General features: G+C 44.6%; 1 protein-coding gene across 3 annotated transcripts in view; it reads right to left on the bottom strand.

Moving 5' to 3' along the window:
- The window catches only part of nr5a2 (nuclear receptor subfamily 5, group A, member 2), a 189,565-nt gene that overhangs the window by 61,719 nt on the left and 103,056 nt on the right, over positions 1 to 24,790 (bottom strand). For all 3 annotated transcript variants that reach the window (XM_041208469.1, XM_041208467.1, XM_041208468.1), the window contains 2 exons: positions 23,662 to 23,781; positions 3,677 to 3,824 (listed from right to left, as the gene is read on the bottom strand). In XM_041208469.1, the coding sequence (XP_041064403.1) occupies positions 3,677 to 3,824; positions 23,662 to 23,781 (268 nt within the window). The remainder of the gene's footprint in view (positions 1 to 3,676; positions 3,825 to 23,661; positions 23,782 to 24,790) is intronic.

The following is a 24,790-nucleotide window of genomic DNA, read 5'->3' as shown; positions in this document are numbered from 1 at the left end:
CACCGTTCCTTACCTTGTCACTGGGGGAGAAATCCTGGAACTCACTGCCTAACGGCGCTTTGAGAATGACTTCACCACATAAACTGCAGCAGTGGGGAAGGCAGTTCACAACCACCTTCTCAAGGGGCAAATAGGGATAGGCAAAGAACTGTTGGCCTTGCCAACAATGCCCACATTCCATGAATTAAAAAAAGTAAATTTGCTTATATATGCACTGCTTCTATATACAATGTTATGCTTAAATGGCTGCTACACAGAGAAGGAAAGTAATGATTATGCCAATGTCACTGGGGAAACAGGTTAACAATCCAAGTTCTGGGCACAATAAAATCACAAAGTTTGAGACCACAAGGAAGCTTTCTCACACCACTTGGTCATTTCGCTGAACGGAGAATGACTTCAATTCTCTGCACATGCATGTAAACCCAGGCACAGGGTTCCTTTGTAAATGGATATAAGCTCATGTTTGCTGACTGCTGATTGCACTCCACAGATACTGGTGCCTAGAATATGATAACATACATTTCTACTGTTGTGCTTTTGCGTCGTATAATGATGCAAATGCACCCCACTCTTTTGCCTGACCAAGCTAATACATGAAACAGGTGTTGATGGAATGCTGAAACCACATTTCACATTGCTCAAATGTCAGATGTACATCAGTATTCCACCTAAATATTTGATTAAGTAAAGAATCTCTAAATAGAGAGGATCAATATCAAGTCATTTCTCTTATCTGCTTCACATCCAGTGTGAATGATGAATGGGTATTGAAAAGGCTTTCTGGATTAGGACTTCAATCCTTTCTATTTATTTGGATGTTTACTATATAATTTGCCACTGATTACATTTTTTACCTTATAAAAGTGAGGGGTATCAGTGCTGTGTAACGGAATTTCGCCCTCAATGTCAGCATGCTCTCAGATCATACATAGCAAGACTAGATTCAGAGTGATGCTCCCTCTGTGCTGCTTCAAATACTTGCTTTTACCCCGGCCTTCTACTGCTTTGATGTTACATTTCTGATTCCTTCACCAGCCGATCTGTGAGTGGGATTTCCAATTCTCTAACAATTTGCAATTTGGCTCCCCATGCCCTTGCTCACAGCAACCCAGGCTGAGACCATTCAAACACATTTCACTGGCAGCCTGTCTGTACAGATGGCTGAGTGAGCAGGCTTTAATCCCATTTTTCTGGGCCTGAGATGAACGCAAGTCCCAGACTTGAAGGGACACTTACAAAACTAGTGCATCAGTCTGTCTCCCAAGTAAATATTCAGCCTAATGGATAGCTTGTCTGCAGGAAAGACTGAACTAAATCTGCACAAATGTCACTGTTAATGGCTCAGAAACTGTGATGGACTGAGGAATTGATTGATGTGGGCTATTCACTACAACTGATAATTCTACTCCTTTTTCTTCAGCGAATTTTGAGAATTTAGTTTGGTGCTACTGATTATTGAAGCATCTCCAATAGTATACGCCAGAGCTATTCAAATATAACCCTTCCCTGCCTGGTTCCTTAAGGTCCTTTCATGCTTATTGGATCTTCTAATACTCATACTTCTGACTCATGATCCTCTTCCCACATCTTTATAGAGATTTACCTTGCTCTTCAACTGTGATTGAAATGCTCATTGGATAAGCGTTGGATAACAGTACCCATACTGAACTAGCCAAGCAGCCCACAAAATTGAACAACCAATTTTCACCATTGCTGCTCCATAAGGACCAACCCCAATGGGAAAACAGGTGCTCAACCAGATAATAAAAGTTAGCAGCTCAACTCCATGCTGGTGTTTCTCCATTGGCATCAGTCCTCTTAAAGACATGATGTAAATAGGGAAGATTCCAGAATACCAACAACCAAAGTGCGATCAATTTTGGTTCAACCTTGATTAGTGTTCTCACAATATGATATATCATGAATAATGGAAATTAGCAGATAATCAAGATTCTACTAGAATGAGGGAAACACTGTTCGGCCATGCAGGGGGACTTGAGGAACTGATATGTTCTTTTTCTCTTCAAGTCATTTACTGAGTTAACTATAGAGCTTAGAAAAAATGCAAGGGAAAGATTGTAAGAACTATGTAAATGGGATCAGCGTTTGGAGGGAGATGGTAACAAACGGGAGAGGTCACTGGAGGAAAATGATGAAATAGTACCAGGATCAGTAAAAGGAATGCACATGTCAGCTATTCAGAAAGAACAGAGGAGCCCTTTATATATTTCTTCCCCCACATCCTGTTTTTTTACCAAATCCTTTGCTGATTCCTGAGCTGAGCACCCCTGTTCCTCCTGGCCCACCAAAAATACAGGACTGTTTAACTTCAGGCTCTTCTTTGATAGGGCTACCAGATGGTGACAGGATGGAGTGTATGTGCTGCATTCTCCACCCAGTAGACTTCTAAAATGACATTAGGGTGCTACGGGCATCGGAGAATTCCAATTGAAGTACACAGGTTGGATATGCATTTGCTTCACCTATTTTGAGAAGCCAGACAATCTAGCAATGGGCTCAGTAATGATGGGGAACAGAGTGGCATTGTCTCAGTGTGCTATCCATCAAGCGAGAGCCTCAAAATCTCTCCTTTTGTTGGGGATGGGGAATTGAAACCATTGTGATGCCTAGCAACATCTGATGATGGTGCAGGAAGCAACATTTTTAAATCTATAAATTATATAGATTTATATATTGATAATATTATGGATATTCATAAACACATATACTGACTTTGTGATTTTCTAGGTGATGAACGTGATGGTACCACTGCTGATAAATCACTTGTTAAACTTGCATTGGTGTTGTTACGATGATTTGCCCACTGAGGATATCATTATGGATTAACTGGAAGTAACATGCTAGCCATCAATGGCTGTCATAATAACTATCACCATCAAAAGACAGGAATGTAAATAGAATAAAGCAATCACCATATATGATGAGTGTTTATGTTACATAGAAAGTCTTCACTTTTACATGCAGGTGGAAATGGGCAGTAGTGGATAATCCGCATATTTTTACACAGTGGCTGGTTTTCATTTACGAGTGCAAAAGTGCAACAAGATATAAAAGTATTTGCGTGCATGCGTGTGTGTGTGTGTGTACACATCTTTAACATAACAAGTATTTGGCAGTGATTTCTCTCTGGGGGCTTGAATAATAGTTACAGCTGATTTGGGCTTACTCTTGTAATTTATAAGATCATCTTAGCAACTCATTAATTTTGCTGTCTGTTAACAACTCACAGGTACCTGCTATCCTCTGGATATAAAAGATGTGTTAAGGAATCAGTGGAAAAAAGTGGCAATTGCATTTGTGTTTTCATGAATACGTGTACACTGATTCTGTTATATCTCAATGGAGGATCCAAATTCAGTTCTCAATTCTACTGAAAAATGAGAGCTATAAATTTATGTCCCTCAATCATTTCAAAGATTATCCCATATTTTCTTCATAAGAGTACCACCTAGCAGTTTCTATAGATATGCAGGTCTATGTTGCCCTGTATCTTTTCCCTACTATCAATCAATCTATGATTGACAATGTAGATGCCTCAATAACTGCCCGTAAATTTTTAACCTGAGAGCTAACTAGTCTACTTGCTTCAGTTCATGGAATCCAGCTGAGTGCAATAACATGAGGTTGAATGATAAAAGAAGGACGTACTTACCTAGACTGAAGAGCACAAGGAACTTGAGGCACACAAACTCTCGCTGATCAAGCTGTAATGAGCGAAGTTTCAGCACAAGCTCCTGAGCGTGACTCATGAGATTATTGAGAGTGCTCCCTGCCTGTGAAGCGATTACAGAGAAATCCACCTGGAAAAGACAAAAGAAACTGATCTTTAAAATTTATAATTCATTGTGCCTATTTTATTCCAAGGAATCATCTTTATGTTCTCTACTTCAACTTCAGGTTTGACCACATTGAAAATGAAATGCGGTTTAATCTCTGAGCTAGGAGATAAGTGCTTACTTGTGAGTTTTGTGGTTTAACAATGGAGCACAGATTAATAGAGGATACAGCCCAAAGCCATCCTTTGTGGTGTGGTTTCCCACAACCCTTACTTAATCCTAGCAATCAGACATGAAGTACGCAGTACTTGTTAAAGGAGAACCTCATCAGGAAATGGTGTTCTCGAAGAGGAATTCCAAATTATCTTTCTCTTGTTTATTTTTAATTTAGACCTTTGATATTAATTGTGAAGTATTTTACAATATTCATGTAGATGACGTCTCAAAGTGCATGGTGAGATGCCATCACATGGGACCTGTCCATTGGGCTCTTTAATTCCCTGAGCTGTGCTATAGGTCCTTATAGACTTGTATGCCTGCCAGCAGCTTTCAGGTGCACTTAATATTTGCAGCGGTAGCAGATTTGTCTGTGAGGCAAGTCCATATCTGCCACTCATTCTGAGCCGACTATATTAAATTTTTATATTTATTGACAATTCATTACCATAATTGACTGCAGTATGTTCAGTGGTGAATGGAACATTGCTGCCTCTTAAGCAAGCGAGCCAGTCCCTGGAGCAGGATTTGCAATTAAAAACAAGGCAGACTGGAATTTTTTATTGGGTAAATATGATGAGTAGAATCTTTAGTTTTAACTGCAAGCCTGGAGAATTTTAGATGCTGGCCAGGTCTTTCTCTTACAATGGATCAGTATAAATAATGATGGCAGTAAAACTGGCACCCAAAGGCGTCAATCAAATTAGACCAATTTAATTGTGTCGAAGAGTATGTTAATGATGCTACCTACATGTTTCAGGGCAGAGTGGGTTTAGTGCTTGATTCATTTATATGTAATTTCAGGGGACCTCTTATGATATTGCTCATTCTTTGCCCTGGGATATGCCCATTTGCAATGTGGGTATATCAAGCATGAACCAATGTTCAACCTCATAGGATTTGCCAGCGGGAAAGCTGGTTTGCTGGCAGCAGTGCTCAGCATGCTGAACTCAAGTGATGGACAAAGGGGCCATGACCTCTAGCTCTTGTTCTTTGATCGGTTTAAGGGACTCAACACACACTACATCACACAGCCACAAGACTTTTTTGTAATACTGTTTGATTCAAAATATACATCTCTAGGTGATTGCTAATTAATAGTTAGAATGTGAAACTTACTGAAACTCCATGAAACCACATGGAGTGACTGAGGTGAATAACATAGATGTATTTAATGAAAAGCTAGACAAACACATGAGGGCGAAAGGAACAGAAAGTTATGGGATAAAGTGAATAAGTAAAGTTGGATAAAAAACAAAAAGAGAATTACCTGGAAAAACTCAGCAGGTCTGGCAGCATCGGCGGAGAAGAAAAGACTTGACATTTCAAGTCCTCATGACCCTTCGACAGAACCAAGTTCTGTAGAAGGGTCATGAGGACTCGAAACATCAACTCTTTTCTTCTCCGCCGATGCTGCCAGACCTGCTGAGTTTTTCCAGGTAATTCTGTTTTTGTTTTGGATTTCCAGCATCCGCAGTTTTTTTGTTTTTAAGTAAAGTTGAATGGCGCATGTGTGGAGAATAATATAGAACTAGGGGGCACACTTTTATATAAGGCTTCTCCATTTAAGACAGAGATAAGGACGGATTTCTTCTCTGAGGGTCATTAGGGTTTGGAATTCTCTTCCACAGAGGGCAGTGGAGGCCAGGTCATTGAATATATTCAAGGATGAGTTGACAGATTGTTGATAGACAAGGAAGTCAAGGGTTATGAAGGGCAGGCCGGAAAGTGGAGTTGAGATCACAATCAGATCACCTGTGATCTAATTGAATGGTGGAGTAGACTTGAGGGGCTGAATGGCCTACACCTGTGCCTATGTCTTATATTCTTATAAACACGGGCATAGGCCTGTTGAGCTGAACGATCTGCTTCATTCTGTGAATATGCTGTAAATCACATGCAATTCTATGTTAATTCCCTTGCTGAGCAAAGGGTGGAAGGGCAAAATGATTGAACAAAATAAGTATTTGACAAGTTGAAACAGTGCAAGACATTGATGAAAGGTGTCGAAGGATGTATACTGATGTCAGAAAATTCATTTCACAGTGAACATTTCCATTTTAAGCAACACTGGCAATAATTAAGAAGCAGATGTTTTTCTGTGATGCGTGTGGTGGTGAGGAGAAAGGGGGAAAAGGAAATGAATCCACACATGCTCCCTTTAACCAGCGAGGTGGGGAATGGAACCTGACTCAGGCTCCAGAGTGCCTGTCCATCCTCTTGGCAGCTCCTGCATGGCTTCAAGAAATCTGAAGAATGGTGGAGAATTAAATCGCTGGAACATGGAGGTGGGAGGGTTGTTGTGATTTCAATCAATATGAAAAACTTCAACAAGATGCAACCTCTTTCAGGTATTGTTTCCATATGTGATTATTGATATTACAGGAAGGACAACAGCAGTGTTTTGATCTTTCTGTGCATGGAGGTTCAGACTGAATTAGTGCGTTGGCCAACAATCCTACTGATAAAACTAAGCTTTCATTTGTAACCCTGATAAGATGTAAGAACACAGGCCTCAAAGAATTAGCCATAAAATCCCCTACGTTCTTGATATGTGAGACAGGTAGAGTGAGGGTAAATTTGACTTTGGGTATTTGTGCATAGCATGTGATTGTGGATCATTTATACCATCGTCCAAAGTCACAATGGCCCCAATATGTCGGCAGAGCATTCAACTATGAAGGACCTTGATCCTGTCCTCACTCAACATCCACACACATGTATATTCTTGTAGCAGCAGGAACCTTGGCTGATCTCCTCCCTGAGCTCATAGCTGCCGAAGCTGCACTCTCACTGGGATCAACAAGATCAGCGCAGGCCCAAGGATCACAGGCTTCAGTTTATAAGCAGTCGATCCTTGAAGCTCCAGATCTTCCCAGCAACTTCTGTGTGGGGCCAAGCAGATCGATGGGGCTGAAATAAAAACAGAAAGTGCTGGAAATGCTTAACAGGCCAGGCAGCATCTGTGGAGACAGAAACATTGTTAAGGCTTCAGGTCGATGATCTTTCAGTGGAGTTGAGTTCTTCCTTCGCCAATGTTGTCTGACCTGCTGAGTATTTCCATGCTTTTTCTATTTTCATTTCAGATTCCAATGCCTGCAGCATTTTGCTTTTATTTCGATGGGGGGGGTGACCATTGATATTTATTGTTTCACAGCTGGGTCAAAATCCTGGCACTCCCTTCCTAACACCACTGTGAGTGCACTTACATCGCAGGGACTGCAGCAGTTCAAGAGAGCAGCTCACCACCGCCTTCTCAAGGGCAACTAGGGATGGGCAATAAATGCTGGCCCAGCCAGTGAAGCCCACATCCCATAAATGAATTTTAAAAAACGCTTTTCTGGTAAATCTGTACACCTGAAAAACCCAATGCAACAATGATTCCATTCTGCTGATGCCCTATTTCACGGAGACGGGTGTTACAACCGGAGAGCTACTGGTACTTGCAATCCTCCTCACCATCACAAACACCAGCTTCTAGGCAGCATACTTTGTACGCAAATAGTTATATTTGTGAATCTATTTTACCTCAAAACTTTGACAACAGATTTGACAAAGCCTGTGTACTTTTCTTCATCGTATTTTAAGATATTTTTAAAGTACAATGTACAGAGTACTACTACACATTGAAACAAGAGGTTACATTAACATCAGCTTGAAGTAACTTGAAACAGTAGCAATAGGAGAACAACATCTTCCGACTAGGCACTTTACAGCCTTCCGGACTGAATATTGAATTCAACAACTTTAGGTCTTGAGCTCCCTCCTCCATCCCCCCCCCCCACTTTCTGTTTCTTCCCCCTTCCTTTTGTTTTTTCCAATAAATTATATAGATTTTTCTTTTCTCACCTATTTCCATTATTTTTAAATATTTTTAAATCTTTTATGCTCCCCCCACCTCCACTAGAGCTATATCTTTAGTGCCCTACCATCCATTCTTAATTAGCACATTCGTTGAGATAATATCACCAACTTTAACACCTATGTGTTCTTTTGTTCTGTTGTTTGTGACATCTTTTGATGATCTGCTTCTATTACTGCTTGTTTGTCCCTACAACCACACCAACCCCCTCCACTTCTCTCTCTCTCCCCCCCCCACCCAAACCTCCCCCCCACCCCACACCTTAAACCAGCTTATATTTCACCCTTTCTTGGACTCACTCAAGTTCTGTCGAACGGTCATGAGGACTCGAAACGTCAACTCTTTTCTTCTCCGCCGATGCTGCCAGACCTGCTGAGTTTTTCCAGGTAATTCTGTTTTTGTATTATATTAACAAGCTCTTCCTAATAAACTAACTTTGTCAGGAGATGCTTGTTGAAGTCTGTCATTTTAATAGAGTGTAAAATAATAGAAGATAATGAACTGTTTGGCATCCAGCTTTTCCCAAGTGATGGTGTAACACCAGATGTTCATTAATCAAAGTATGCAAATACTAGAGAAATGCAACATTTGTAATCTGGCAGACAACAAAGAGCTGGACTCTTGTAGTTTCCCAGCATGAATGCAAATCGAGCATTAATGGCTGGAAGAGGGAGGTTTAGTCAGGGAGAATGATGTGTAGAAGTGCAACTTTCTGCGAACTCAAAAGCACCTCCCCCCCTCCCCCTCCCCCAGCCCACCGCCACCAGCAGCTAATAAAACAGATCGGGCCAATTTTAAAGCAACACATTATCTGCATTTCTGTTGTGCAGATAGCAGCACAACTCAAATGATCTAATAATCCTAAAGAGGTGCTGAGGTGAATTCACACTTGGGGATTCTCAATGTGCAGTTAAGAGTGAATCGGACTTTCCACTGTATCAAAATTTCATGAATTCAAAAGGCTCTTACGAGAAAAAGTGATTTGGCTATTTGATCCAAATATTAGTTTTGAAGACTAAATTGGTAGCTTAAGTGAATTAATTTTTAAGTATAACTTTGCTACACCAAGTTCTTCAAAATTCCTGCTTAGGGTAGTGCTTACAATTATGAGGAATCATTGGGAATTTTGGAAAGAACAGCCAAATATTTAAGATTTAGTCACCCACCACCTCATTTGTGTATTTACATTTAAAACATGTTACCAGCCCAGAGAGGTTGTGCAAATGCAACGAGATGAAAAGATCGGGACTATTTTCTTTTGTGTAAGGAGTGATTTCTCTGCTTGTGCTCAATTCTGTGATGCTTGCTGTGTTACATGGTTGCAGCAAACAGCCAGCGCTAACTGCACTATTTATTAGCTGCTTGCTTTAGCAGGGGGCCATTATTGTGAGTGGCTAGCGCCTGTTAAACCTAAAATGCTGGAAAAACTCAGCAGGTCTGGCAGCACCTGTGGAGAGAGAAACAGAGTTAATGTTTTGAGTCTGTACAACTCTTCCTCAGAGCAATGAAGATGAGTCATACGGACTCGAAGCGTTTCTCTCTCTACAGGTGTTGCCAGACCTGCTGAGCTTTTCCAGCATTTTTGTTTTGATTTCCAATTTCCAGCTTCCGCAATATTTTGCTTTCACCTGTTAAAACTAGCCTGCAACTGCTTAAACCTAGCTTGCACCTCTTAAAGAGGAGGTATGTTGTGGTTGATGATGGTACCGGGAGATTTTTGTGAGCTGAATCTGTCTTGGGAACATTGGTTAATGGCATAACTTGGGAGAATGTGGGTTGGGGGGGTGAGGGGTCTAAGGTTTTCAGATGCTATACTGGAGGATTTGGTGGAAGAGCTGCAAAGTATTCACAGAGGGCCAGATGACCAGGGGGCAATCCAAACACACAGTCAAAGGCAGTTGGAGCAGACAGTCCTGACAATCTGTGCCAGGAGCCAAGCTGCAAAGGCCTGCATGAAGTTCAATAAGCTTACGTGAGTGGTCAAGGTAAGAGAATGCATCTTCAAGCTTCAAATCCCCCAACTGCACCACTAGCCTCATACTCTACTCATTGTACCACACTCCCATCACGCACCGACCGACACATTTTTATATGTCACAACTCATTAAAACTCACATTCGTTGCTTCAGCTCACCCTCACAAATTGAACATGCCTCCAAACCTCTTTCTCGCATCTCACAGCTTTCACACATTGCCAGTTATTCAACCATGACAGCCACATCACCCAAACACAGTACACCACACTCACTGACACACTTTTCTCTCTCTTGCAGGACAAGGTAGCACACAGCCAGAGGCAGCAGGATGGGGCCAGGCACAACTGCACCTCCTAAGCCCCTTGGCGGAGATCCTGCTGCCCATTTTTGGCACACCCATTACTGAGGCCATGGCAAGTGGTGGGGCTGAAACCACTTAAGATGATAGTACCTAATCTTCTTTCTCATATCTCACTTGCACCCCCCCATCCCATACTTTCTTCTGGTTTACAAGCTGTAGATGGTATAAGCATGTGCATCTTACTTGCCCCCCTTCCCTGCATCACAACCTTAACCTCATGCCTTTCTCCTTTTGAATACCTGAGAACTGTAACCTGGCCAGGCGGGGAAGGAACACCAAGACGTCAGTGATGATGAAGACACAGCATCGTCACTCAATTTCACACTTGCAGTCATCAGCTCAGATACTGACACTGCACATGACATGAAGACTAGCATAAAGGTGGGGTCTGCATGTGGTGTGACACGGGGCACGTATGGGCTGCAGCCAGGGCAGGAGGAAAGGGTAGTCAAGGGGCCAGCTGACTGGAGGGTGAGGTTGTGCACGCATTCTGCTGCAGAGGACACAGACGAGCACTTTGCTGTGACAGGTTACAGAAGAAGCCGGATGGCTATGCACAGCAAAAAAAGGTTTGCTGCATTGGCAGGTCTGCCGGAAAGCTGCGATCAATGTTGAGTAGTGTGGAAGAATCCGACACCAGCTTCATACTGAGCTTTGCTCAGAGCTTGGCTCCCATCCTTTCGAGAATGGAAGTGATGGTCAATTCCACGAGGACGCTTGTGGACCCAACTATGGTGCAGCATCTGATGGCCGATGTTGAAGCTTTCTTTGCAGTACAAGTAGAAGCCCCCCCAACTTCTGCAGTGAAAGCTCAGACTGAAGCCATACAAGCTCAGCTTGCTGCTAAGCAAACTCAGGCTGCTGCCATCATGGCTGTACATTACAGCATGGGGGGGTGCGGTTGCAGGGTGTTGTGGAAATCCAGTAATCTACCCTGAAGATATTTCAAGGATTGCTGAGGCATTCCCCACATGGGTGTGGCAGTGGTCCCCTAAAGCACGAACCCCGCTGTCCTCCCTCAGGAAGACAGTATTCACCCTCCCAGCCCTGCCACTCCACCATGCTTCCTTCCACTAGCTACCCAGCCAAGACTGCTGCCTTTCTGTGCCGCGATGGTGCGGTCCAAAGCGGGGCCTTTTAAACCCAGAGCTGCTCCAGGCTGTCCTCCAGCTCCATCTGCCATCTCCTCCACTGAAAATCAGCAGTCTTCCACCAGCCATGCTGCAGCCACTGGGGTTGCACTGTGTGTAGGAGACCAGGACAGGCAAAAACAGCAAGGACAGGCGCCACCATAATGCAGCAGGGTGATTAGTTGGCTCTTGTATGAAATATGGTACGCTCTGTACATTTGGTTTGGAATGTTTATTTTGTGGTGACTTTTATTTTTCCCTTGATGCCTCCCATTTCTACCCCTTCCTTCTCCTCCTCCTGATGCTGTCCTTCCTCCTCCCCATGCTCCTGCTCCTCAGCCGCTTGCCGTGTAGCTGGTGGAGTGGCAGGGCTGGGAGGGTGAAAACTGTCTTCCTGAGGGAGGACAGCGGGGTCCGTGCTTTAGGGGACCACTGCCACACCCATGTGGAGAATGCCTCGGCAATCCTTGCAATATCTTCAGGGTCGATTACTGGATTTCCACAACACCCTGGCAAGTGTAGTCCCCTCACCAATGGTGAGGTCATGCAGCATGCGACAGACCCACCATGGATCTTGGCACCTGCTCTGCCAGGCATTGAAAGCATTGTCTCAGCATGCCACTGATCTGTGCTGTCACATAGGCTTTGAGTGTATGTATGCATGTGGATTGCACACTGGAGTCATCAGCCGTGTAGTCAACAGATAGCCCTTGACACCCAGAAGCCACCCTTTGGTTTGTCTTGGTGGCATAAAGATAGCTGGCACAGTGGAATGCTGCTGAATGAAGGCATGGTGGCTGCCAGGCTACTGGGCATTGACCTGCATAATTCTCTGTCCTCGGCCACACACCAGCCGGACATTGAGGAAATGGAATTCCTTTCATTTCTGGTGTGGGGCACAGTTGACATGGGGTGCCCACTATGTGTGTAATCAATGGCACCCTGCACCATGGGGAAGTCTGCTATCATGGCAAAGCTGTGTGCTTGCTCTGCCTGCTTCTCCCTGCGGAAGGAAAGGTCAGTGATCTCTCCCTGCCACAGTGGGCAGCAAACTGTGAAGCAAGAGCCAGAGAAATCAATCAGCAACTAATCTGTAAATAGTTGCATCGGTGGGGCTCCTTCCTGCTGCTGAACGTGAGGTTAAAAAATAGCATCAATCGGAGTGGTGAGCTCAAAAATTGCACCACTGGCATTGCACACTGACCGGCACTTTTATCTGCCTACTCTGCCAGGGGCCGTTCACCATGCCCAGGATAATGCCCTCACCAACATTGCATCTGATGCGCCTCTCCACAACAAGTGTGCACACCTGCTGCATACACCAACTTGGACATCAAACGGCACCTGTAGCACCTGAACAGTGGGTATTACTGATTTGAATTTCCCGCTGATAAGACAAACACACAAGTTAGGAACAGGAGTAGGCCGCTCGGCTCCCTCGAGCCTTCTCCGCCATTCAATAAGATCAAGGCTGATCTGACTGTAACCTCCACCCCACATACCCGCCTACCCCCGATAACCTTTCACCCCCTTGCTTATGAAGAGTCTATTTACTTCTGCCTTAAAACTATTCAAAGCCTCTGCTTCCACCAGCTTTTGAGAGAGTTCCAAATCGTTGTGAGCAGTTTTTAAAAGCCATTTCCAGTCATTTTTAACTGGGTTATTCATAGGTCAACAATTAGTCACTCAGATTAAGGATGCTCATTTTTTTGTGATAAACCATTTTCTGCTGTATATATTAAGAAATATTTTTAATGCAAAAATTTTAAAACAAAATTACATTCTAAAATGCTGCCTGATTGCTTTAGTTCATGGCAAATTTTTCAATTGGCAAATCTGCAAATGGGTTTGAGGAGAAACCTGAGCAGAAAATACATTTTATGAAACTAGTGCAATTTTGAGCGCAATGTGTATCTAGACCATTAACTGTACCCAAAGTAGAACCTCTTGGCCCAGATATTCAAATAAAATTTGGAATAATTCAAACTCACCTCAACTTTAAATGGATCAAAATAAAAGTGTCTTGGTTTTTAATCTATAGGTGGTCATCTTTTGTTTCCAGTTCTACAACTTTACCTTCTTCCTTCTTGGCTCGTAGATTGTAAGGGAGGCCTAACTGGTCCGTTACAATTTCCCTGTGTATTCTTGAAGCATTGTGAAATGATGCACAGCAATGAACACAGTCACTTCAGTTACTCTGCTTACTCAGCCAAATCCACTGCAGCAGTAACCCGCTGATACTTCAGCAAATTATCAAACTCTTTGAACTCTTTTGAGTCAAACCAAATAAACTAAGTTAACAAATCAAGAGAACATAGTTAACCGAATCTAAATACCTATTTGGCTTGTGGCCGATCCCTGTCATTCTTAATCTCCATGTTTCACAGATACATGCACAAAGGTTGTGCTAGGGGCTATTGGATAGAAATCAGGATTGGTATTGGTTGTCTGTTTTTAGCCATTCTTTCATAGAATTGGTTAAACCAATTTTTGGATAGAGTTTAATGCCCTCCCCTTGGGTGAGTTTGGTGGAAATGGGGGTTTAATCAGGAGGAAGAGTGGCTGGCCTTGGATGGCCTTTCTGTTCCTTTACCAATTGAGGCCCTTAAGTGGGCAATTAATGCCTCCTTAAGAGTCCCATCCCGTTGCGGCTGATATTAACCAAGCGGGAGGGGGGGCACTCGCCATGCAGGGAGCATGACAAACAAACCTGTGCGGGGTTGCTTGCAGGCTCCCGGGAGGGGGCCCTCGTCCAAAGCCTCCAAGTGCCTGATTGAAAGATCCGGCATTGAGAAGAGGGATACCTGCTGAGAGTCAACCACCGCCCCCAGCCTTGTTGCCGATCCTCCTTGCCCCACTTCCACATGACCCCACCCTGTGGCCCCCTCCTGCAAACACTCAGCTGTGGCCTGGAATCCAGGCCTCGGGTATACTGGCAGCAGCCACAGCTTCCCCATTAGCACTTTCGTTCAATGGAGCTGCCAGCCTCTGATTGGCCAGCAGCTCTCTGCGGGTGTGGATTTCCAGCCCCGGCTTGCTGTTGTCCAGTTAATTGCCCCATCATCTCCATTAAACACCGCCCATTATGTCCTTCTCCCTCCCTACCATCACGGCTGATATCAGATATTAGCTGAGGTCAAGAGTCAAAGCTGGGCATTTAGTCTACATGGTTTAGTGCTACATTGCATGATACAGTTACGTACAGTAGTGTCTGAAGACCCTAGAACTTTTTATTTATCCATTCATAGATGTAGGTATTTCTGGCGAGGCCAGCATTTATTGCCCACCCCTAATTGCCCTTGAGAAGGAGGTAGTGAGCCATCTTCTTGAACTGCTTAAATCCATGTGATGTTGGCATACTCACAGTGCTGTTAGGTAGTAAATGAAGGATTTTGACCCAGTGATGTTGAATTTTCAAGTCAGGATGGTGTGTGGCTTGGAGAGGAATGTTAACTTTTTTAAAAGGAGACTGCTTTTGGTGAATGAACTTTGCTAACTTATTGATATATAAAATATCAGAGATTAGCCTGTAAAATGGTTGAATAAAAGTATGTGCACTCTGCTAGGGGAAGAAAATAACTTAAGATACATTTTAATTTCAAGTTAACCTTAAAGTTTTGCTGACATTTATTTATTATAATTATTAAAAAATCCAAACCAAATTAATCTATTAAGTTTAAGCTGTTGTTCTGCAACACATTACTGTGAGGCTTCAAAGCTTTTAAAATCCTTCAGGCTTTTCTGAAAAAGCATCAAAGCATTAAGCCTTAATTATAAATAGCCTGCTGTTAGGATACCAATCAAAACACGAACAATAGTCCGCAAACTGATAATGCAATAAGACAAAAAATTGTTATTCCTTTTATTTAGCCTTTGGCTGCTTTTTTTATGTCACACACAATATATCAAACCTATCGTGTTATGTACAGAGGAGATAATAAACAAAAGCCTGCAGAAAAATTAGCACCAGTGATGCAGAGAACTTCCTCAAGAACTATTGATTAAGTAACAAAGGAACATGCCACTCATGGTCAGTAATTTAAGCTGCCGCCCTTTAATTACCTTAAAGAGTAGTGTGCAAGTCACACTTTGATAGCTGGTGTTTTATGCTCTGCCGACGCAGGGGAATGGCTTGTAGGTTTTTGATCAAAATAACCACTGCGAGATTGGAGACTGATTATAAAGAAGTGCAACTTGAAGGCAATATGGTTGTGAGCGCATGAGGCAAAGCTATAGAATGTGGCATTTTTATCTTTGTACTGGATGAAATGTCACATTAGATCTCTAAGTGGTATGGTATGGACTCGTACAATTAAGCTCTGCTCCATGCCCCATCTCTGTGATCAGCGAGACCCCAGGGTTGAAGCACCAAAGTACATGTCGGAAAACAAACATGAGCGATCGTACTAGGAAAACTTATAGAAGAGATTGAGTTTGGAAATTCCATTTTGTTATGGTTAAACATTTACAGCCCATAACTGCAGAAGGAATTAATGACTTTATGAAGCACTGTATCTTTAAAAAGATACAGGTCCTACATATTTAAACATTAGTTATTCGGGAAAATATTATAAAGGCTAACAATTCTGCACAGGATAAGCACTTGATTTCTTAAGTGTATACAACTCTTGGCTCTTGGTACTTTGAAGGAAAAAGTGATTATTGTAGCAGGCAGCCTTGACAGTTGTTAAAATACGAATATTGTGTCAAATACTCACCTGGGCACTTCCCTATTCTTTATCTTTTGGAAACATCAGTTTGGAAACTTTGCCTCTTATATCCTATCCAGCACCAACGACCACTTACTTATCACTCCTGTCCTTGCTGAGCCACTTTGGCTCCTCGTTCTTCAACACCTCAAACTTAAAATTCTCACCCCATATGCTTGAATTCTCTCATGGTCTCTTCCTGCTTAGCTCTGTATCCTCTAATTGCACAACAATAACTTCCCATTATTTTGCTTCTGGTCCCCTGTGTGTTCCTCATTCCTTCCCACATTAGGTGGTTGCACTTTAAGCAGTTTAGGCCTCTGGCTTTGTGATTTCTGCCCTTATTCCCTCCTTCAAGCCCAGCTCTTTGACCAAGCTTTTCGCTATCATTCCTGACGTCTCCTTCCTTGGGACAGGATCCATTTGTTTTTGAATTATGCCTCTGTGAAGCATCTTAGGTCATTTATCTGCATTGTCGGTGCTCTGTAAATCTAAGCTGTGTTGATGAAATGTTACAGAGAGCGCATTTTGCATGTAGCTAATTTAAAATGACAGGATGGCTGAAGCATCCTGGGTTTGTGATTACCTCTCTACAGTTGTTCATTTATCTCCATCACACTGTTGGGCTCCATAACTTTGCCAAATAATTTCTACTGCTTATATTGTGAGCAGAAAAGCAGGACAGAGGAAAGATAACGATGATGAACAGCAAATACTATTAATTTAAATGAAAGAAGAAAACTTGCAGGATTTTTCGCTCGGCGTGTGGGCACACACCCGACATGCTTGAGCGTAAAACAGCACGCGATGACATTGGGTGAGTGTCCCGACATCGTCACGCACCCGTGCGATGTTTTGGTTGGTGGGGCGCACCTGGGTGCCGGAGCCCTGCCTGCCATTAATTAACAGGCCATTAAAAAGAAAACTGACACCGATTTTTCCTTACCCGTGTGATTTTGTGCTCATGGCACAGGCAAAACAGGCAGGCGGCCAGCTGACAATTTCAAAAACCTCATGTGGGGGCGGGATAAAAAGGGTCCGTGGTATTGCCAGTGCGAGCAGTGAGGAGTTTGGTAGATAGTTTGCTTCTGGTGACTTATTGGGACTTGGCAGCTTCTTCGCTGTTCGGGGCTTCATTGTTAGCATTTCCAGGCTTCTTTTCAGGACTCCTTGATGTCTCCAAGGCCCCCAGACAATTCAGATGGTGTGGACCCTTCCAGGTATCAGACAGCCTTCTGTTACCCTGGTAATGGGGATTGTGGTCTCCGCTGGAGGCACCTCCTCTGAGGAGGAAGAGAGGGACAGAAGGGAGAGGAGGCCGGGTGTCCCAGTGCAGCTTCCAGGGGTGTGACCTGTAGGAGGAGAGGCGCAGGCACAAGGGGCGGAGGGCCAGCAGGTAATCTGAGGTGGAAGGGGCTGCAGAAGACACCACTAACCTGCTGCCAGGGTTTACAGGCAGCGATGCAGCTACCTCAATATGTCTGAGGTGCAATGCTGAAGGAGGCTCCGCCTCTCCAGGGAGACCGTGACCTCCATTTGTCAGATGACTGGGCCTGAGATCAGCTCCGACTGTGTGGGTGGACACCCCATGCCAGTGGCTCTGAAGGTCACAGCGGCCCTCAACTTCTATGCCTCCGTCTCTTTCCAGGGGTCAGTGGGGGATCTGTGTGGAGTCTCCCAATCAGCTGTCCACAGTTGCATCAAGCTGGTGACAGAAGCTCTGTTCAGGCAGGTATTGACTTTCATTCATTTCCATATGGATGAGGCCAGCCAGGCTGTGTGAGCCAGAGGTTTTGCAGTGATTGCTGGGATCCCCTATGACCAGGGTGCAATAGACTGTACACATGTGGCCATCAAGGCGCCAGCGGGTCAGCCGGGTCCCTTTGTCAACAGGAAGGGCTTCCACTCCATGAATGTTTGGATAGTTTGTCACCAGAGGATGCAGATTCTACAAGTCTGGGCAAGGTACCCAGGCAGCTCCCAAGACACTTACATCCTGAGACACTCCCAGGTGACAAGGGTCTTCAGTGCTCCAGCCCGGCTGGATGGATGGCTGCTGGGTAACAAGGACTAACCCTTGAAAAGGTGGCTTATGACGCCTCTCCACCACCCAAGAACAGAGGCAGAGCAGCGTTACAAGAGGAGTCATGCCTCCACGAGGGCTGTGGTAGAGAGAACCATAGGTCTGCTGAAGATTTGCTTCCAATGCCTGGACCATTCAGGGGGAGCACTACAATACCCCCTAGAGTGGGTGTCATTGATAGTGGTTGCATGCTGCACTCTCCACAATCTGGCACTGGCAAGGGGGGACCCACTGGAGGACGATGATGTTGACCAGCTGCACTGGCCACAGAGGATGAATCCAGTAGTGAGTCAGAAGAGGAGTACGGTGAGGACAATGCTGAGGGAGTGGAGCCAGACCTCGGTAACCTCCAGAGAGGCAGGGACACCTTGATCCAACGCTCCTTCAGCTAGGCTGCCAAAGACCAGCTTCCACCTCATGGCAGGGCTGCCACCTCATGGATGTCTGAAATGACCCTTTCCTTTAACCCCAAAGTCCACTCAGTGCCTGTGCAGTAAAGTTTCCAGCCACCCATGTCCAGCATTACATACTGGCGTCCCCTGTACCATATTCAATAAAAAAGGTGAAGCATACTCAGGCCGTTATGACAAAAGAAAATTTATCTCATGTTGACGGCCAACACAAATTATCAGAAACTTCTCGGATCTTCAACCCCAGACCAGTTAAAATAAGCAAAACATTGCACAACAGAAGATCACCCGTGAACGGGTCCCTCTTGTGCTCATGGTGTCTTAAACTTATGTTTACAGATGCTACGTCTCGGTGCTCCCCCCTCACTGGCACCAGCATTGGAGGCAGCTGCTGACTCTGCTGTCTTGTTGGCCTTGTTGACCTTGGCGGTCGTCCTCTGGCCAGTGGAGCCTGTGCTGGCCCCACCTGGGAGGGAGTGGCCAGTGCCACAGCTGGTATCTCCCCAGTCATCGCAGCCTTATCAGATGCCAAGGAGGAGCTGCTGCCATCATCCAGAGCGCCCTGAGAGGAGCCCGCAGAGACAACAGGCAGCTCGTGCACCAATGTGAGGTTGTTCTGGACCTCCCTGCTCACCACAGGCACCTAGCTGGGATACTGGGTGCCTCATCCTTCTCCCACATGGATACCGACCACCTGACGTCAGTGCCTGTGTGAGGGTTTGCAGGTCTGAGCACAATCCTAGGAACCCCTCATTCTGTCCCTGGAGCAGCCTCTCCATGAGAGTCACCACTCTCTCAATGGAGGAAGCAGCACGCTCGGCCATGAGGGTCAACGCAGTGCTCATGCTCCACACGGACTCCTCTTTAACGGAGGCCATGGCATCCATAACCTCATGGATCTCCGCCAGATCTTCCCACACATGCCGCTGGACGTCCAGCATCTGCCACCTAAGGGACAACTCCAGGGGCTCATCATTTGCCTTCGACTCAGCATCGTCCTGGTCTCCAGCAGTCGTCCAACTGCCAGCACCCTGGCACTCTCTGTTTCCGCCTGCACCTCAAGTGAGTGTGAAGGGCCCTCACCGCTGTGCACCGAGATACTAGTTGAAGATCTAACGCCCACCGAGTTGCTGGTATCTGTGCTGGTGCCTGGTTCTGAAAGCGGGTGCATCTGGAGCCTGGTGGTCCTCTGGCATCAGGGGTGGGTCTTCAAGGTTCTGCGATTGGGTACATGGTGGCAAACCTAAGGGAGAACAACAACATGTCATTAGTTTAAGTCATCACACTGTTACTGTGCATGCCAGGCACCCTGGTGAGACAATGGAGATCTGCATCATGGTGCCCTCATCTTTCAATGATCAATGGGGAATTCAGTTTTGGACTCGTATCAATGAAGAGACTACACAGGATTGTTTGCAGCATCCAAAACTCTCACCTCAGTACGCTGCACTCTTACCTTCGTCTGGCACCCCAGCCTCTCCACGGCCAGTTGACTAAGGTATGTGGCCTCTCCAGCTCCAAGGTGTCCTGCTCCTATCTGGTGAGGATTAGGAGGTTAGTGGGGCCTCCACCAGTCCGCGATCTTTCAATGTTGTTATGGACCATCTTCTTCTGAAAGGACAGAGGAGCATTGATTAGTCCACTCTCTATACCTGTAGCACCACTGCAGTCTGGCCAACCCCAGCTGAGGAACGCCTCGCAGGGCACATCCGAGTTGCTGCCCTCGAGCCGCAAGGCACTCAGTCCAAGCAGCCAGGGCTCACCCCATTGGCCAGCTCCGGCGTCATTGATGTTTGGCACTGAGACTCTAACAGCCCTGAGCTCCACGGGGAACGGTTAGCCCTTAATGCTTCAACAGACTGATCCATGCCAACACGGTACTCACCCTTCCTGAGCACAGCAGGTCGTTAAACCTCTTGCGGCACTTGGGGGGTGCTGAGCACCCACCCTAGCTGCCCTCCCGTCTGGGCATCTGCAGCCGCATTTGCATCCATTATTTTTATTCCCCTGCTGACAACACCGAGAATGTCTTCATCGCCGGCAGCCTTCCGGGGCCTGCCTGTGCCGGTTTTAAACCGGCCGCTGGGTCGTTACCGGACCCAGCGGCCAACAGGGCCCCCCTGTCCCCCCACCTCCGCCCTTTCTGACCGTTGGGGGAGCTGCAGTTCACGCTTGGCGGGCCTTAATCGGCTCTCCGGCATGAAACGGCGGTCAGGGGCTGATCGGGGGTGGTGGACCGTTTCCCAGCTGTTCCGGGGCTCGCTGGCTGGGCCAGCCTTCCGACCTCAAAATCCTGCCCGGTCGCTGGAGAATTTTACTGCAGGTTCATCGTAATTTGAAGAGGCGTTAAATTAAAGTTTCAGGTATGAACTTCCATCAAAACCCAGGATTTCGTCAGATGTCTCCAACGACAACGATTCAGATAATATCAAATACCTGCTGGTTTTATTTGAGAAAGAAGGTAACAAAAATGGAGTTTGAAACGACAATGAAATTCTTTCGAAGAAATCACAGGGTTGAATTCTGATACGGTATAACATAAACTCCAGTTCATAAAGGAGCTTTGCACAGCTCTACATAATCACCTTTAGAAAATAGATTCATTCAGATGGAACATCAAATGAATTAATAGAATAAAGCCGCTCGTTGCAATTCTGCAAGTTTGAAACTGGTTTATAACTGGTTCCCAGAATTATAAAAACAACATAGGTTTTCAGTAATTGAAAACAGTCCTTGAAGCCTGGGATTTTTTTTCCATTTTCAGAATGTGGGCATCGTTGGCAAGACCAGCATTTATTGCCCATCCCTAATTGCCCTGAGATGCTAAGGATAGCCCGGTTTCCTGAAACAATGGTAGCAGCTTTTGACCACTGAGCAGCTTGCTAGGTCACGTGAGGAGGCAGTTAAGAATCAACCTCATTGATGTAGGACTGGAGTCACAGATAGGCCAAAAACAAAAAAACTGCGGATGCTGGAAATCCAAAACAAAAACAGAATTACCTGGAAAAACTCAGCAGGTCTGGCAGCATCGGCGGAGAAGAAAAGAGTTGACATTTCAAGTCCTCATGACCCTTCGACAGAACTTGAGTGAATCCAAGAAAGGGGTGAAATATAAGCTGGTTTAAGGTGATGGGCGGGGGTTGGGTGGGGGGAGAGAAGTGGAGGGGATTGGTGTGGTTGTAGGGACATAAAAAGCAGTGATAGAAGCAGATCATCAAAAGATGTCACAGACAAAAGAACAAAAGAACACATAGGTGTTAAAGTTGGTGATATTATCTAAACGAATGTGCTAATTAAGAATGGATGGTAGGGCACTCAAGGTATAGCTCTAGTGAGGGTGGGGGGAGCATAAAATATTTAAAAATAATGGAAATAGGTGGGAAAAGAAAAATCTATATAACTTATTCGAAAAAACAAAAGGAAGGGGGAAGAAACAGAAAGGAGGTTACAGCCTTCTGGACTGAATATTGAATTCAACAACTTTAGGTCTTGAGCTCCCTCCTCCATCCCCTGTCCTCACTTATCACCCCACCAGCCTCCGCATTCAAAGGATCATCCTCTGCCATTTCCGCCAACTCCAGTATGATGCCACCACCAAACACATCTTCCCTTCACCCCCCCTATCGGCATTCCATAGGGATCATTCCCTCCGGGACACCGTGATCCACTCCTCCATCACCCCCTACTCCTCAACCCCCTCCTATGGCACCACCCCATGCCCACGCAAAAGATGCAACACCTGCCCCTTCACTTCCTCTCTCCTCATCGTCCAAGGGCCCAAACACTCCTTTCAAGTGAAGCAGCATTTCACTTGCATTTCCACCAACTTAGTCTACTGCATTCGTTGCTCCCAGTGTGGTCTCCTCTACATTGGAGAGACCAAACGTAAACTGGGCGGCCGCTTTGCAGAACACCTGCGGTCTGTCCGCAAGAATGAGCCAAACCTCCCTGTCGCTTGCCATTTTAACACTCCACCCTGCAGTCTTGCCCACTTGTCTGTCCTTGGCTTGCTGTATTGTTCCAGTGAAGCCCAACGCAAACTGGAGGAACAACACCTCATATTCCGACTAGGCACTTTACAGCCTTCCGGACCGAATATTGAATTCAACAACTTTAGGTCTTGAGCTCCCTCCTCCATCCCCACCTCCTTTCTGTTTCTTCCCCCTTCCTTTTGTTTTTTCCAATAAATTATATAGATTTTTCTTTTCCCACCTATTTCCATTATTTTTAAATATTTTTGAATCTTTTATGCTCCCCCCACCTCCACTAGAGCTATACCTTGAGTGCCCTACCATCCATTCTTAATTAGCACATTCGTTTAGATAATATCACCAACTTTAACACCTATGTGTTCTTTTGTTCTGTTGTCTGTGACATCTTTTGATGATCTGCTTCTATCACTGCTTGTTTGTCCCTACAACCACACCAACCCCCTCCACTTCTCTCCCCCCACCCAACCCCCACCCCCCCCCCCCCCCCCCACCTTAAACCAGCTTATATTTCACCCCTTTCTTGGATTCACTCAAGTTCTGTAGAAGGGTCATGAGGACTCGAAACGTCAACTCTTTTCTTCTCCGCCAATGCTGCCAGACCTGCTGAGTTTTTCCAGGTAATTCTGTTTTTGTCACAGATAGGCCAGACTGGACAAGGATGGGAGGTTTACTTCCCGAAAGGGCATAGGTGAACCTGTTAAGTTTTTATGACAATCCAATAGCCTTCTGGCCACTTTTTTCTTTAAATTGGTAATCGTCTTTTATTTCCAGACTTTTTAACATTGAATTCAGATTCTCTAACTGAGATTATTAGTCCAACCTCTGGATTACTGGTCCACTAACCTAACCACTGCCATTCGAACTGGAGAAGGTTAAAATTAAATGATTATAGCAATCGACAACAAATTATGACTGCTTGAAGATGAATATTTCTATGCTGGGGGTTATTGATTTTAGTTTTCCCACCACAGAGCCTGAAACAAACACTGGGCATGTTTGGAAGAAAGCAAGATTGAATCATATATTTTCATTGACCTCTAAGTCAAATATTATGAAAAGGTCAGAGAAAGGTAACTGCTCCCTGGACCTTTTTGGAGTCAAGCAAGCCTCTTCTGTACTCACCTGTTGCCCAGTAACAAGGAGGATTGCACCCTCTTTCCAATGTGCCACTTGCCTATAAATGTGATCCAAGATTAAAAGCTCACTCCAGCAGTTCTGAAGAAGTTTCATTTGGTCATCAACCTGCCAAACACAAAAATACACTGGGTCACTTTTAACACATTTTCAGAGAAATGCAAATAATAGCAGTATCTCTCCAACTCCATCTCAGTAATGGAGCCGAGACTGGTAAAAAAGTCTGATTCAAACACTGGAAAGAGTGCACACTTTCTTACTATTGGATTGCATTGAAAAGAAAAACAAAATATTGGAATAAATAAGTTTGAAAAATAATTAAATATCTGAACAAAGTGGTCTTCACCCCAAAAGAGAAATTAAAGAATCCTGTAATAACATGGCATCAATAGTATTGGGTATATTTTAATAACTGTGTAGTCTTCATCTTAAGTTTTTCAGTGGAATATTAATAACTGTAATATGTAACTTGTAATGGCTGACAGGTGATCAATAAGTACTTAACTGAAATCCTCTATATATAAACACAACTGCTAGCTTTTGGGTTCAAGTGTAATTGGGAGATTGTATGGTTTCAGAGTTTCAGGGTCCTTTATGTGACAATCAGTGCCCATCATGACATCATGCAGGTGAATGAAATGTCATTCTATGAAAAGACTGAATGTTTTATGTCATAAGGTCAGAGAATAGGAGCATCTGTGCAAAGGATCCATGTACTAGTGGTAACTTGTCCTTTTGCCTGATGCCCATCCTCCTATACAAATTGGTGACCTTCCCTCCATTGGCATGAGTCAATTTGCTAGTGTATAGATCTGCCTGGGTAGGGGAATTAATTCTCAGAAATGAAAGAGGCATTAAATATTTTTAGCAGGTCATTCCTAAATGTAAAAGGAACAAATGTCCATTGGTCATTTATATTGCATTGGTTTTAAAATAAAATTACAGCTATAAATACTTCATTTCGTGAGATTAGGCTGTGGAAGATTCAAACATCTATCCTGTCTCAGATCACAAGAATCTGTATATATTGGAGTAAATATATCAACTGTCACATAGAGTGAGATACCTTGAATGCTGCAGGGAAGGACTTGGAAATTTGCTCTACTACTTCCTTGGA

This window comes from Carcharodon carcharias, chromosome 16 (genome assembly GCF_017639515.1).
Source record: "Carcharodon carcharias isolate sCarCar2 chromosome 16, sCarCar2.pri, whole genome shotgun sequence".
In the NCBI taxonomy this organism is placed as follows: Eukaryota; Metazoa; Chordata; class Chondrichthyes; order Lamniformes; family Lamnidae; genus Carcharodon; species Carcharodon carcharias.
This window is presented reverse-complemented; position numbering and strand designations above follow the sequence as displayed.